Genomic DNA, 14,805 nt, shown 5'->3' with positions numbered 1-14,805 from the left:
ATAGGCTCCATTCTCATAAACTTGGTCAGAGTTCTTCACGGCTAGCACACTGACCCATTATTTTGTATGGCCCCATACACACATCTGAGTGTTACTTTGGGACTGTGAGTTGGGAAATAATCAGAACAGGTCCTATTCCTATCTGACCAAAGGGAAATGAATGGGTCCATGGCGGGCTCGGAGAGAACATGGATAACATCCATGTGCCATTTCCCCATGTCCTGTAGCTGCACACATTATTGTTTTATGCTTTTTGCTGCATCTTCTGTCACGTCTTGTGTTATCGTCTACCTGCCTGCCAAAATCTAACAAAACCAATTTGGTCTTTGTTTACCAATTGGACTATCCAACAACCTAATCTATTACCAAAATCTTAAGGGGGTATTCCCACGTACATAACCTTTCTCAAATTTGTAGATAATTAAAAGTTAAACATTTTTGCAAATATTAGTAATTAAATATTTTGCAGAGTTTTAAAGATTTTCTCTAAATACCTTGTCCCAGTCTTGTTTTGATCAGTTGCCAATGGATAGGACCATGAGTGCAGGAACTTTCTAAGGTCAGAAAATCAGCCATGATGTCCAGATTGTGGCCGGGATATCTTGTCATACATGTAGTGTGCCTGCCTGATAAGCTGACTACAATAAGAAAATCATGGCTGGGTTTTCTAAAAGCCCCAGACCATAGAAAGTTTCTGCATTTGTGGTCGTATCCGTTGGCAACTGATCAAGATAACAGCCACCACTAAGAAAGTTAGAGAAAATCTTTAAAATTCTGCAGAATTTGTAAATACTTATATTTGTAAAAATGTTTTTAAGTTTTAATTATCTACAACTATAGATATGATTATGTACATGGGAATACCCCTTTAAGTACAGCCCTTCAGATCTGCCTTTAGTAATCTAACCTGGCAATAGCTAGAGCACCATGAGAGGCCTTCCCCAGGTTTTAAGACGAGCAATGAAGGAAAAAATCATTGGAGTGGCAGATTGAACGTTCCTTTTATTCAACCTGTAGGCCCACCTAGGCAGCTCTCCAACCACTTCCTCCAGTTCATACACAGAGACATCTGGATATATCGTGACCAAGCGCCTCAGTCAATAGGACTGTCAACACACACAAGGAAAGATAACCTTCCATCATATTATACCTGGTCTGGGATAAACTATAGGGGAGAGAGTAAAGGGTCATAGAATAGTCATAAATAGGTGGGCAGTTTTGGTTGGGTTATAATGAAGGTTACCTGTTGAATATTTGATCAAAAATTTGGTGCGCGTCATGGCAGTCACTTCATTGTTTAGCTAAGTGTTGGCCCTAATACCATATACTTGTGCATCTCAATAAATTGGGATATCAAGAAGTTACGGACTGTTACTCAGAGGTCAAAGGTGTTTTCAGATGACAGTAAATTTTGCATTTCATTTGGAAGGTCCCATGGTCTGGAGGAAGATTGGAGAGGCTGCTGTACACAATCCAAGCTGCTTGAGGTCTAGTGTGAAGTTTCCACAGTCAGTGATGGTTTGGGGAGCCATGTCATCTGCTGGTGTAAGTCCACTGTGTTTTATCAAGACCAAAGTCAGCACAGCCGCCTGCCAGGAAATTCTAGAACACTTCATGCTTCCCTCTGCCAACAAGCTTTTTGGAGATGGAAATTTCATTTTCCAACAGGACTTGGCACCTGCCCACACTGCCAAAAGTACCGAGACTTGGTTTAATAACCACAGAATCACTGTACTTGATTGGCCAGCAAACTCACCTGACCTTAACCCCCATAGAGAATCTATGGGGTATTGTCAAGAGGAAGAAGAGAGACCCCAGACCCAACAATGCAGAAGTGTTGAAGGCTGCTATAATACAACCTGGGCTTCCATAACACCTCTGCAGTGCCACGGGCTGATCCCTCCATGCCACATTCATGCCATCATTCATACAAAAGGAGCCCCCACCAAGTATAGAGGGCATTTACTGGACACTTTTTATTTGGACAACATTTCTTTGTTAAATAATTATTTTTACAGTTGGTCAAAATTCTAATTTTCTGAGATAATGACTTTTGGCTTTTCCTTGGCTGTAAGCCAAAATCATCAACATTAACAGAAACAAGCACTTGGAAAGTTCCCTCTGTTTGTAATGACTCAATATAATATTTGGGGTTCACTTTTTCAACTAAATTACTAAAAAGAAATAAATAACTTTTGAGGATATTCTAATTTATTGAGTTGCACTAGTACAAAATCTCTCTGTCATCAGAAGTTAGCAGGATTATCTGCTTTATTCTTAGACAGGTTTAGAACAAGTGTAATCTCTTTCAAGGTAGACGGTTTCAGGAGGATGGAGGAGAGAAATGCAAATTGGTGCGAATTAGAACACCCCAGTCTATAAACGTCCCTGTGAGTCTGCTGTTAACTCAGTGACCTGAAATGGACAAGAGCGAGTCTCAAGAATAGCCAGGGATAAGTGTCAGATCACTGAGCACCTGCATCAACTAGTTCTTCATTTACATTGATGAGACTGCCGGGTCTGCAATGTTTGGAAGCCCCATGGAAGTGAACTGAGCAACAGTCATTCAAGTGCACTGGTGTTTTATTCACAGAGAGGATGCAGGGGGACATTTGAGCCCCATTCTCCTGATCCTTGAGGTTCCCAATAGTTACAGCCCTGGCAATTGCAGATAAGTGTCTGTAATTGCACATCTCCCTTTATTAGCAGAATTCTACCCTTAAAAATTATGAGAGAGACATTTACCCATAAAAACTTATGATGGAATTAAGGGGCGTTCACACTACCGTTGGAATCCGTCTGCAGGTGTCCGTAGCTATTGTTACAAGATTTTAGCAACGAACACTAACTGAACCGTCAGTAGTTTGTTAACATTTCCACTCATTTCAATGGGATTTTATCTTGTGTCCGTTTACACAAAAATCCATTTCTTCTAGCAGACAAAAAAAATCCTACACGCGGGACTTTTATGTCTGTTACAAAAAAAAAGGATGGCAAGTGTCCGTTATTTTTTTAACATTGAAGTCTATGGGCAATGGACTTATAACGGACAGTAACTGATAGCCATGATACGATAGGTCTCCGTTTTGTTTTTAAACTGACACCTTCATAACGGAATCCAATGGTAGTGTGAACCCTTCGTAAGAGAAGCAAGGGCTTGTCTAAGAGTTACTAGGCAAGAAATATAAGGGGTCGGCCATGTTGTTGGAGCGTTGGCAGGAGTCCATTTGGATTGATCTAGGTTGTCTTGAAGATTGGTTAGGATGATAAACAGCAGATGGAGGTTGCGAGAAGTGATGATGTCATCAGGCAGGTAGGCCCCAGGTTGGCAGTTGTACAGTATAATGTTTCTATAAGCCAGGGCCACACGATACGCGGTCACATGAAACAACACAGCAATGCCATGCTCCTACATCACCCCTATTTATAGTGAAAAGGGTCGCGTTGTAATAATAGATAAGACCAGCGCGTTTCCTAAAGTCGCCATACATAAATAATGGCTGACGTCGGCATGTTTATTGGGGTTTGGCGCTCACTGTTGCTGCAACATCTTACATATCTAGATAGTAAGTCTGGGTCTTGCATGTTCTATTGCGTCCCTATCTATTTAGAGCCTGAAGACTCTGTTTCACCATTTTTCCGTAGGTGATGTTGGGAGACCCACCATTATGCGCCAGTCCTAGTATTCTATCCTATATTGTGACTTATGCTTACAGCCACCTGTACACAAAGTCCTGGTGAATGACCTCATGACACACATTTACTTTCATGGGGTATTTACACACTAGAATTTTGCCCAGCTTTGTTTAGCTACATTTGCCCTTTTTCAAAAAGGCGACATGTGCGCCTGGTCATGTGATCAGCGCATCTGCTTTACGTCACCAAAAGGTTCTAACGACTGGCGGTCCTGTCAGGCATGTGATTGGGTAATTTAAGGCGTCAATCACATCCTCTTCCTGTCACTCGTACGTGCCTTCGGATCGTTTCCTTATTGGTTTGCCGAGCTGTCAATCTTGGGCGGTGCTCGATCTGATTGGATGAGGAGGCGGGCGTTTGACACGTCACAGCTGATCGGACGGGTGGAAGCAGCGGGACAGAGCGGACGGTAAGTGGGCCCTAACCGGGGACAGAGTGAAGGTCTTTGCCCTTGTTTTGCAAGAAGGAATGGATGTGCGATACTGTCCAGGGGGAGACTCTTGTTTTCAATGCGAACGGGCATTTAGGGTGTTTCCCGCCTGTTTGTCACATGACGTCACTGGAAGAGTACATGACGTCACTGGGGGGTCTGGAATAAGTATAGAGGGGATTGAGGGGCTCTCCATGGAGGAGATTGTTGGCTTAGAAGTAAATAAATACTGTGCTGACATCCTGCAGTGTGAGTGACGTCATGACGTATGGGTGGGGCTATTGTTGCTAAGAGGGAAGTGGCAAAATGAACTTTATGATGTCCAAGTAACTTCTAGGTGACAACTCAGTGACCCTAGAGACTCCTGACAAGAAGGGGACTGGAGAGTTGTAGCTGACTGAACCAGGTGTAGGGAAAGCTGGGAGTTTGATGTCATTGATCATGTAAGATACGCATGTTATGTCTGTGGGATGTGATTGTTAATTGTTGTGCTTGTATTCACCTCCTGGATATATAGTCCCTCTCATATATGTCATGATGTCATCATATGACGTCACCTAAACAGAGAGGGTATCAGTGATTTCTGTGGGAGTCATGAGATGTAAATCCACAGGGTCTGGGAGGTGAGACGGCACCAGTCAGGGGTAGGAGGCATTAGCAAGTAAGGAAACCATCTCTAGGGTTAGAAGCAGGAAATATGAGCAAGCGGAAGGATCTGAGCAAGGGCCGAGTTGTGGTGGTGGTGATCGGGTCAGAGCATCTCCATATGGCAGGTCTTCTGGGGTGTTACTAGTATGTAGTGGTACCTACCGAAAGTGATCCAGGGAGGGGCATCGGGGTGGGGGCTGGTTTGTCTGGTGCTGACCCCTGTCCACTGCTGACTATGATATAAGGTGTCAGTACACACAGGACATCATAGCTTGTGTATATGCAGTACTCGTAGATCGGTCAGAACTTCCATGCTGACTCCTGTCCACTGCTGACTATGATATAAGGTGTCAGTATATGGGGTAGTCACAGACCGGTCAAAGCGTCCATACTGACCCCTGTCCACTACTGACTATGATATAAGGTGTCAGTACACACAGGACATCACAGCTTGTGTATATGGGGTAGTCACAGACCGGTCAGAGCGTTCATGCTGACCACTGTTGAAAGTTCCTACTATGGACATGTAAGCATCAGAACTGGCCCATGGAGCAATGGAAGAAGGCTCCAGGTCTGATGGATCACGTGTCGCATCACATGGATGACCGTATGTGTGCCACTTACCTAGGGAAGAGGTGGTACCAGAATATGCTATGGGAAAAAGGTACTAGTGGAGGAAGTGTGGTGGTCGGGGCAGATCCCTGCTGGTGAACCTTGTGTCCTGACATCATGTAGTTGCTACTGTGACATGTACCACTTAACCATTGTACAGACTTATTACCCCCTAATGGCAGTGTCTTCTCTGGAGTATAATACAGGATGTAACTCAGGATCAGTACAGGATAAGTAATGTAATGTATGTACACAGTGACTCTACCAGCAGAATAGTGAGTGCAGCTCTGGGGTATAATGCAGGATGTAACTCAGGATAAGTAATATAATGTATGTACGCCGTGACCGTACTACCAGAATAGTGAGTGCAGCTCTGGAGTATAATACAGGATAAGTAATGTATGTACACAGTAACTGCACCAGCAGAATAGTGAGTGCAGCTCTGGAGTATAATACAGGATGTAACTCAGGATCAGTACAGGATGAGTAATGTAATGTATGTACACAGTGACTGTACCAGCAGAATAGTGAGTGCAGCTCTGGAGTATAATACAGGATGTAACTCAGGATCAGTACAGGATAAGTAATGTATGTACACAGTGACTGTACCAGCAGAATAGTGAGCGCAGCTCTGGAGTATAATACAGGATGTAACTCAGGATCAGTAAAGGATAAGTAATGTAATGTATGTACACAGTGACTCTACCAGCAGAATAGTGAGCTCAGCTCTGGAGTATAATACAGGATAAGTAATGTAATGTATGTACACAGTAACTGCACCAGCAGAATAGTGAGTGCAGCTCTGGAGTATAATACAGGATGTAACTCAGGATCAGTACAGGATAAGTAATGTAATGTATGTACATGGTGACTGTACCAGCAGAATAGTGAGCGCAGCTCTGGAGTATAATACAGGATGTAACTCTTTCTTAGTATTAGAAGGTGACTTGTTGCTGATGTCCTGACATATGTAACATCCTCTTCTGTTCCTCCCTCCTCTCAGATATGGCTGCCATACGTAAAAAACTTGTGATTGTTGGTGATGGTGCCTGCGGCAAGACCTGTCTGCTCATCGTATTCAGCAAGGACCAGTTTCCTGAGGTCTATGTGCCCACCGTGTTTGAGAATTACGTGGCTGATATAGAGGTCGACTCCAAACAGGTAACAGCAGAGGCAGATACAATGTGGCATAAGGGAATGTGACCTAATAGGATATGATAATGGTCAAGACCTCGTCTCCTCATGAGCAGACCGAGTGCCTCAACCAGACTCTTAGTACTAAGTGTAGTTCTGGGATCTGCTCATTCAGGATATCAGAAGGTCACATGGGTGCCTTGGTCGGCTTGTTGTGACTGTTCCTTTTAAGATCTCTGATTGGGTTGTGTCTCAGGGGTTCTGTTTATACAGAAAGGGTTGCACAATTATAAACAAGGAGGGGGAGGGCGGGGCATCTGGCCGCAGACCTCCTAAAACTTTGTCCTATTCACAGGTGGAGTTGGCTCTATGGGATACCGCCGGCCAAGAGGATTATGATCGTCTCAGACCCCTGTCCTATCCCGATACTGATGTCATCCTCATGTGTTTCTCCATTGACAGCCCTGACAGTTTGGGTGAGTTATACAGATTCAGTATAAGGCTAGCGTTACGTGGCTACTCCAGTCATGTGACCAAGATCAACATGTCATCTTGTGACTGATATCATTGAATGGAGTCGCATTACGGCCTAGTGGATGCTTTAACCATGACTTAAAGTTGCAGAAATATCAACTACAGAATTTTCTTAGGTTTTCACTTTTCTTCGACTGTAAGTCACAGGCACAGCATCCTCTCCATTTACTGTAGGTGTTTTAGGACAACACAGCGATCTTTGGTCATGCCACAGGATTCATGTCCACAGGCCCTAGTCGTAGTCTCCTCACCTCAGTGGCCAAGACACTTTATCCCTTATGTCCTATTTATCATATACTTACCATGGTTTCACCACTAGGGGCAGTCTAATTGCCTATTGTAATGGTGTTTCAGCAGTGCCCCTCCTTATACTTAGTCACGTTCTGCTGAAAACACACTCCTGTGTTCTTAAAGGGGTTACCTGGTTTTTGATATTGACGGCCTATCCTTAGACCTGACACCGCAGCTACATACCATAAGCCAATCTGTTAACTCTCTGTGCAAACTGTAGCCTCGAGTGCAGGTGCTGCAGCATAGTTCTACCCAACCTGGTTTAACCCAGTAGTGCAGGTGATAGGGGCTATGCTGCAGTTCCCTGTGCTCAGTTGGCAGGGGTCCTGCTATGATGGGGACATAGCTCCATTGCCCTTTTTTGGTGGGGGTCCCAGCATTTGAATCATCAGGTGATACATAGTAACAATCACTTGCGACTTGAATGGATTTTGACTTTCTGGAACAAATAAAAACCATATAGTGACTTTTTTTGCTTTCAGAGAACATCCCTGAGAAGTGGACTCCGGAGGTGAAGCATTTCTGTCCTAACGTGCCCATAATACTGGTAGGAAACAAGAAGGATCTGAGGAATGATGAGCACACCCGGCGTGAGCTGGCCAAGATGAAGCAGGTGGGTCACGTAGTCCTGCTCTGGAGGCACATGGATGTTTGTGTCTGTCCAGTGCAGTGTGTGCATAGGTAGACCTGGAGAAGCCTTTTAATTCTGTGCATAATACCTGTCAACCAGTGTGGTCTGTGGGGGTCTATTATTTATGGGTGGTGGCCAGATGAGGTTTGATAAATCTGCGGTGTGTCTGTCCAGTGTGAACAAGCCTACATGTTTATAGAAATATCTGCACTATTTCCTATTTGTCCATGAAAGAGTTAATGCCAACATTAATGTCACTGAGGGCAATAGTGAAGTCAGTGACATAATTCAACCCTTTATGCTATGTCATACATGTCCTTAAGATTGATCTGACACCCAGGACAGCCATTGATCAGCTGATTGCAGAGGCTGCAGCATTCAAGTGTGCACTGCAGCCTGGTTATCAAATACAGGGAACCGCACCATACATTGTATCGTGGCGGTATTTGGTATTGAAGCTCAGCCCATTTGCTTGAATGGGACTGAGCTGCTGCTGAACAATGTTGCTAGTGAATGTGATGTCATTGGCTCAGGAAAGGGGCCACAGTGCTCACCACTCTTCAAGCAGGTGATCAGCAGGGCCCCAGATGTTGGGCTATCTTAAGGATCGGTCATCAATTTATAAATCCCAGGAAAAGCCCTTTTAGGCCCCAAACACAGGACAGTGTGTGCCATCTGAGGTGGGGCTGAACTTGCTGCGAAATGACACTCAGAGTGACATTTGAGAGCTCTCCTTGATGTACTTGGCTCTATGGGGGGTTCAGTTGTCACAGAGCAGGATAGGACCTGCTCTATGTTCATAGGACCAGCACCTGGGACGTCCCTGTGGAGGAGCATGGGCCCGCACACTGTCGTGTGCATTAGGTTTTAAACTGTGTTCACATCTGTATTGCAGCCTCCACCACAGATTTTTTTCAGAAATGCTGGACTTGTGCAGCATATTGCGCTGTTATTTCTGATACACCATGACAGAATCAGGAGGGAGACTATTATAGTCAGACGTTGCTGATGTCCACTATGTGACGTATCCATCACTGCCATCATTTTCTATGGAAATGATTAGCGCAGATATGAACAGAGCCTTAACGAACATGTAGGACTGGAACATGGCTGCTGTGTCATAATACTGGAATGGAGGTACTTGGAGCAGAATACAAGGCAGCCATGTTGATTTTTAAATAAGCATGAAGATCCAGCATGGTGATGCCTGTTACTAGGTGCAGTGTGGAAGGTTAAAAGCTGCAGAGTTCCCCTTTAAAGGTAAAGGGGGATCAGCTAGTGTATGAATGTACCTGGATGTTGCTGATGTTGTTTCTCTGTACAGGAGCCGGTGAAACCAGAAGAGGGCCGGGATATGGCAAATAGGATCAGTGCTTTTGGCTACCTGGAATGCTCTGCTAAAACTAAGGACGGTGTGCGAGAAGTGTTTGAGATGGCGACAAGAGCTGCGTTACAAGCCAAGAGAGGTCGCAAGAAGAACACGTGCAATCTCCTGTAAAGTGCAGCCGAACAGCAAAAGAAAGATACCCTCCCCCATTGCCCCTTCCCCCTCCCCCCTTCCTCCTCACGCATTCCGTCTGCTCCCCTCTCTGCCCATAGAGCTTCAGCTCTGTCCTGCACCTTGGGCTGATGAGGGGGCCCGTGATGAAGCCGTGTACCACTCCTTCTATGTCAGCCACACTGCCTTATTGCAAAGGACCTTTGAAGAGGTCGTCTGGGGAGGCAATGCCAATATCTGCCTATCCTTCCCACACCATAAGACGTGCTCGGTGCCATGTTCTGCAGGTCCCACCCCAAGGGACAGGACCATGTTCTTTAGGAATTTTCAAGATTATGTCGGGCTCAGGTGCCATACTTTCTATGATCTTTGAAGGAGTCAGTGACATCTTTTGCAAGTTCTCACCATGGAAGAGGGGGGGCGACGGGCAGTGCCATGTTCTCCGTGACCTTTCCGAGATAACCAGCGCTGGTTTAGGGGTGCACGGTAGCAGAATTTGGGGGATTTTATTCTGCTTCACAAGAACTGATCTTCCCTTTCTATATATACATATATATATGTCTCAGATGTTTGTACACAAGTAAGCCGGGCCGAGGCATCTAAACCAGAGACGGGCAATTCGCTCTTCAGCCTGTTGTTGTAATGCAAGCCCTGCTGGGATCTGTAGTTCAACAACAAGTAGAGAGCTCTGGGAAGCTCTTCTATTACTTACAGAAAGGATCATTCAGCTGACATGCCCCTGTGATGTGGGCCCAGAGCTTGTAATGTCAGGATGGGGTTAAGTAACAGGAAAAGGAAGCGGTTTTGCAGAACAGCGGAGCTCGGAGCGTTTGCTCTGATTGTTGTTGTGCCATATCATATCTCCCCATCCTGTGTCCGCTTCTCTGATGTTTCGGCCTAGCAGTCGCTTTATTTTCTGTGTGTTTTAAAGATGTCTAATTTTATTCCTCTTTTAATGTTGATATTTTTTTTTTTCAAAGATTTACTGAATCCACCCTTTCTGAGCAAGCAGAATTTCACAATAAACTGTGTAGTCATGTTTAGTACATCGCCTCCTGTTGTTTATAGTCTCACTGTCCTATAGAGAAAGGTTAAAGGGTACGAGGCACCACAGGGGAGCCTCACAGCAAGCCACTCTGTGTAAATCAGTACCATGTGACAAGTTTATGGGGCGTATAGTGTTAGTGAATATATAGGGAATCCCATATGCAACACCAATAGCAATAAAGCAAGCAAGAACAGATGGTAAAATCTAGCTGATAGGACCCCACACATGGATCATCTATGGACCATCTTGGCCCAGTTTCCTAGTAGAATCCTTCAGACTTTGTGCGCTTTATCCTGTAACCACTTCCTGCCCCTTACACTATCGTAACACTTCCCCATATGTGCGCGCCAATGCTGGGCTGTACATAGAGCTTGATCTCTCTAGTGATATGACTGGTTTCATATAGCTGTATATAATGTGGCCACATTTTAATATTTCGTTATGGCGGCAACACCCACAGATCTATTGAATCAAACCTAGATCACTAGAGAAGCTAATAGTAATGTAAGCTTGATTCAGCGGGGCCTGGGTCACGTGGCCATAATGGGGGTCACTAAATTACAACCATAATACACCCATCTGCATCCAATCTAATCAGCTCAGCTATGACAACATGGCTGCTGGGTTTTTTTTTTTTCTTTATTAAAGTGTTCACTAACCCCCTCTACTGTTTGTTAGTGGTCGGCCTTGGTTTGCCTTATCTGCTTATTGTGCTGTATATAGCATTACGATGACATAACAAACCAGGTCTGACTTCTCCCTCTGAATATGCAAATATGATGACCTTTTGGCTTTGTGACATCACAATAGCCAGTTAGATCACGCAGTTCTTTTTAAGGTTCCGAGAGCCACGATGTTCAGTTTTTCGAGATACGTTACACTAGCGCAACACAACTGTGTTATTTGCAAGTTTGGCTTAAGTGCTATCATGATAGTACTCGTTTGGACTCTCTTCACGTCGATTTCCTGGATTAGGAACAGAGAGACCGAGAAGAGTTTCAAACAAGATCCACCTTGTAAGAAACCGAGGACAGGACCTGATGCAGGCCTAAGACTGCCCTCCACCAGCCAGAGGAAAGATCCCGTCCCTTTGACTGTAAACAAGTTTAAGTACCACAGTATACTTGGAAAGGGCACCTATGGCAAAGTCATGCTAGCAATATATCGTATACGTAAAGAGCAGGTGGCCATAAAGGTCTAGTCCAAGTCAGCGCCACTAAGATGCCTCTTTGCTGAAAGGGACATCCTAGCACTGTCCAATCAGTGCTCCTTCCTCATCCATGGGTATGGAGTGTTCCACACAACCACCCATGTATTCTATGTGATGGAGCTGGCCAGAGGTGGAACCCTTCATGAATACATTAGGAAGACCACCAAGAATAACATATCTGCTATGAAGTTCCTGGCTACCCAAATAATGTGCGGTCTCCAATTCTTGCACTCAAAGAGGATTGTCCACCGTGACATCAAACCGAGCAACATCCTCCTGACCCAGGATGGGAGCATCAAAATTTCTGACTTCGGTCTCGCCCTTTACAACAAATCTGTTGATGTAACAGTGACCCAAAGATGTGGCACAACAGGTTTCATGGCCCCAGAAATGATACAAAGCAGACCCTACAACACTGGTGCAGACTGGTTTGCGTTTGGTGTTGCGCTGTATAAGATGCTAACGAAAACCTACCCATTTAAACTGGGAGACTGCAAAGAAACTCACAGATTCATCCTACCCGGTTTCCCCGAAAATAAGACATCCCCCAAAAGTAAGGCATGGGGGGGAGGTTTTGTTAAATTGCCTAATATAAGGCACCCCCCGAAAATAAGACATCCCCAAAAACACTGCAGCCGGCAGAACACTGTGCACGATGTTCCGTGTGCACAGGTATGCCGGCTGCTGCCTCTGCTATGATAACACTGTTCCTGCTGCTGTAACATGAGCTGGGAAAGCATCGTACGCTGCGGGGAGTCCACTCTCCCAGCTCATCCCACAGCAGCCGGAACAGTGGTATCACAGCAGAGGAGGCAGCCAGCTTTCCTGTGCACACGGAGCACAGCGTTCAGCCAGCTGCAATGCCCACTAAGTGAGGCTCTCTGGCACAACTGGAGGCAGTGAAAAAAATTTAAAAAACCATTGGCTGCCGAAAACGTGACCTCCCATTCATAAGAACGGCCGCCGCTCTATTTGCCATTTTTGCGGTCAGACATAGGGAGAGAAACATATCTGCTGAGGGCTAGATAGCGATTAGCTTCAGATAGGCAGAGAAGAAGTAAAGAAGAAAACCAACAGCTCTTCACAGAGCTATACACTTTTTTTTTTTTTTGGGGGGGGGGGGGGCTGAAAAAAAAAGCAGCAATCCACTGCATTTACAAGTTCATATAGCTGAAAAAAAAACTTGAATTTTGTTGTTTCTTGAAAAATAGCAGCAATCCACTGCAGTTACTTCTTGCTATATGCGTGCAAAGCAGCTTTTCAGGCTGTGTAACACCAAAACAAGGATACAGAGCAATTAGGTCAGGTTATGTCCGCTCAATCCAGATATCCAGGGTGTGTACCCCCAAAACCTAGGTGGGAGACACCAAAATTCAGTGGGGTTATGTCCGCTCAATACAGTTGTTCACAGTGTGTAACCCTAAATCCTAGGTGGGAGAGACAGAAATTCAGTCAGGCTATGTCCGCTCAATCCAGATATCCAGGGTGTGTAACCCCAAAACCTAGGTGGGAGAGACAGAATTTCAGTCAGGCTATGTCCGCTCTTTTCAGTTTTTCACGGTGTGTAACCCCAAAACTTAGGTGGGAGACCCAGAAATTCAGTCAGGCTATATCAGCTTAATCCAATTTTTAAGGGTCTACCCCCTAAAGCAGCGGTTCTCAACCTGTGGGTCGCGACCCCAGCGGGGGTCGAACGACCAAAACACAGGGGTCGCCACATACCTCCCAACCGTCCCGGTCGGTGTAGGTATGTCCCAGTTTCAACTGATCGGCGCCCGGAGGACGCCAATGAGTTGAAAACACAGGCGATTAAAGCAGGATCTGACACAGCCAGCTCCTGCGTTAACGCTGTGCTGCGACTTCTGTATGTGTAGCCGCGATGTGATGACGTCACATCGCGGCTACAACTATATGAGTGAGCGGGCAGCGAGGGAGCGTTGGAAGGTGAGTGTAAGTGTTTTTATTTTTTTTTGTTTTAAACATTAAGGTGGAACATAATGAAGGGGCAGATGAAGGGGGGACGGCATGACACTGGGGGCAGAGATGGAGGGACATGAAACTGTGGGCAGATGAAGGGGGGGGGACGGCATGACACTGGTAGCAGAGATGGAGGGACATGAATCTCTGGGCAGATGAAGGGGGGATACGGCTTGACACTGGAGGCAGAAATGGGGGGACATGAAACTGGGGAAGAGATGGGGACATGAAACTGGGGGCAGATGAAGGGGTTATATGAAACTGGGGGAGAGATGGCGGGGGGACACAATGTACGGGTGACTGTAGGAGGATTATACTGTGTGGGAGCACATGAAAAATGAATGAGAATGGGCGGAGTCAACATAAAAGTGGGCGGAGCGCGTGCCGCATATTTTCTCTTTCTAATCTTCAAAAGTTGCGAGGTATGCCTAAAGCCATCAGAAAATACATATTTCTGATGGCTTTAGCCACTGAGAAGCCGCACTACTGTCTGCAGCAGCACTATTCAGCTGGAACGCACGCTGTTATGGATGCGTGTTCCAAACTGAATGGGGTCACCACAACATGAGGAACTGTATTGCGGGGTCACGGCATTAGAAAGGTTGAGAACCACTGCCCTAAAGCTAAGTGTGATACACAGCAATTCAGTCAGGCTATATCAGCTCAATCCAATTTTTTGTACTGTTTGCACTCCATGATGTGAACTATGCCTTTGTCTCTTGAAAAGCAACCCAACATGAAGTCAGCCATGTGTGCCAGTGTGTTACTTGGCATGACTTTGCTGCCTCCAACTGTAAGGGTCACTCTCCATTTCCTCCATTTTCCACTCCCCTTCACACCATCTCTGGTGAAGCAATGGGATGTACTGAAGTGTACCCTCAAGCTTCGTGTGGGACAGGGACATCAGATGCCACTCCATCCCCCTCGACCTCCTCTGCCAGCCAACAGTGCGAAGATGAGAGTAGTGTGCTCTGAATGTTTTCTGCCTAGCAGAGGGTACTTCTCGCTTACGAAAATGGCCCCACTGACCAGTATATCAGACACAATGGTGTAGGTTTCAAAGAACTTTTGCACACACAAGTTGAAAACGTGGGTC

At 45.5% G+C, this 14,805-nt stretch overlaps 1 protein-coding gene across 1 annotated transcript; it reads left to right on the top strand.

Annotated features, from left to right (window-relative positions):
- The first annotated feature begins 4,038 nt into the window (after positions 1 to 4,038).
- Positions 4,039 to 10,520, top strand: LOC142184357 (transforming protein RhoA). The gene is made up of 5 exons (XM_075259168.1): positions 4,039 to 4,105; positions 6,390 to 6,547; positions 6,876 to 6,996; positions 7,828 to 7,958; positions 9,301 to 10,520. Exons 2-5 carry the CDS (start codon positions 6,392 to 6,394, stop codon positions 9,472 to 9,474), a joined length of 582 nt encoding a protein of 193 aa, XP_075115269.1. The 5' UTR covers positions 4,039 to 4,105; positions 6,390 to 6,391; the 3' UTR covers positions 9,475 to 10,520.
- The last annotated feature ends 4,285 nt before the right edge of the window (positions 10,521 to 14,805 follow it).

The sequence above is a fragment of the Leptodactylus fuscus genome, chromosome 11 (assembly GCF_031893055.1).
Source record: "Leptodactylus fuscus isolate aLepFus1 chromosome 11, aLepFus1.hap2, whole genome shotgun sequence".
Classification (NCBI taxonomy): Eukaryota; Metazoa; Chordata; class Amphibia; order Anura; family Leptodactylidae; genus Leptodactylus; species Leptodactylus fuscus.
The sequence above is the reverse complement of the archived record's forward strand: the minus strand, read 5'-3'. Positions and strand labels throughout refer to the sequence as shown.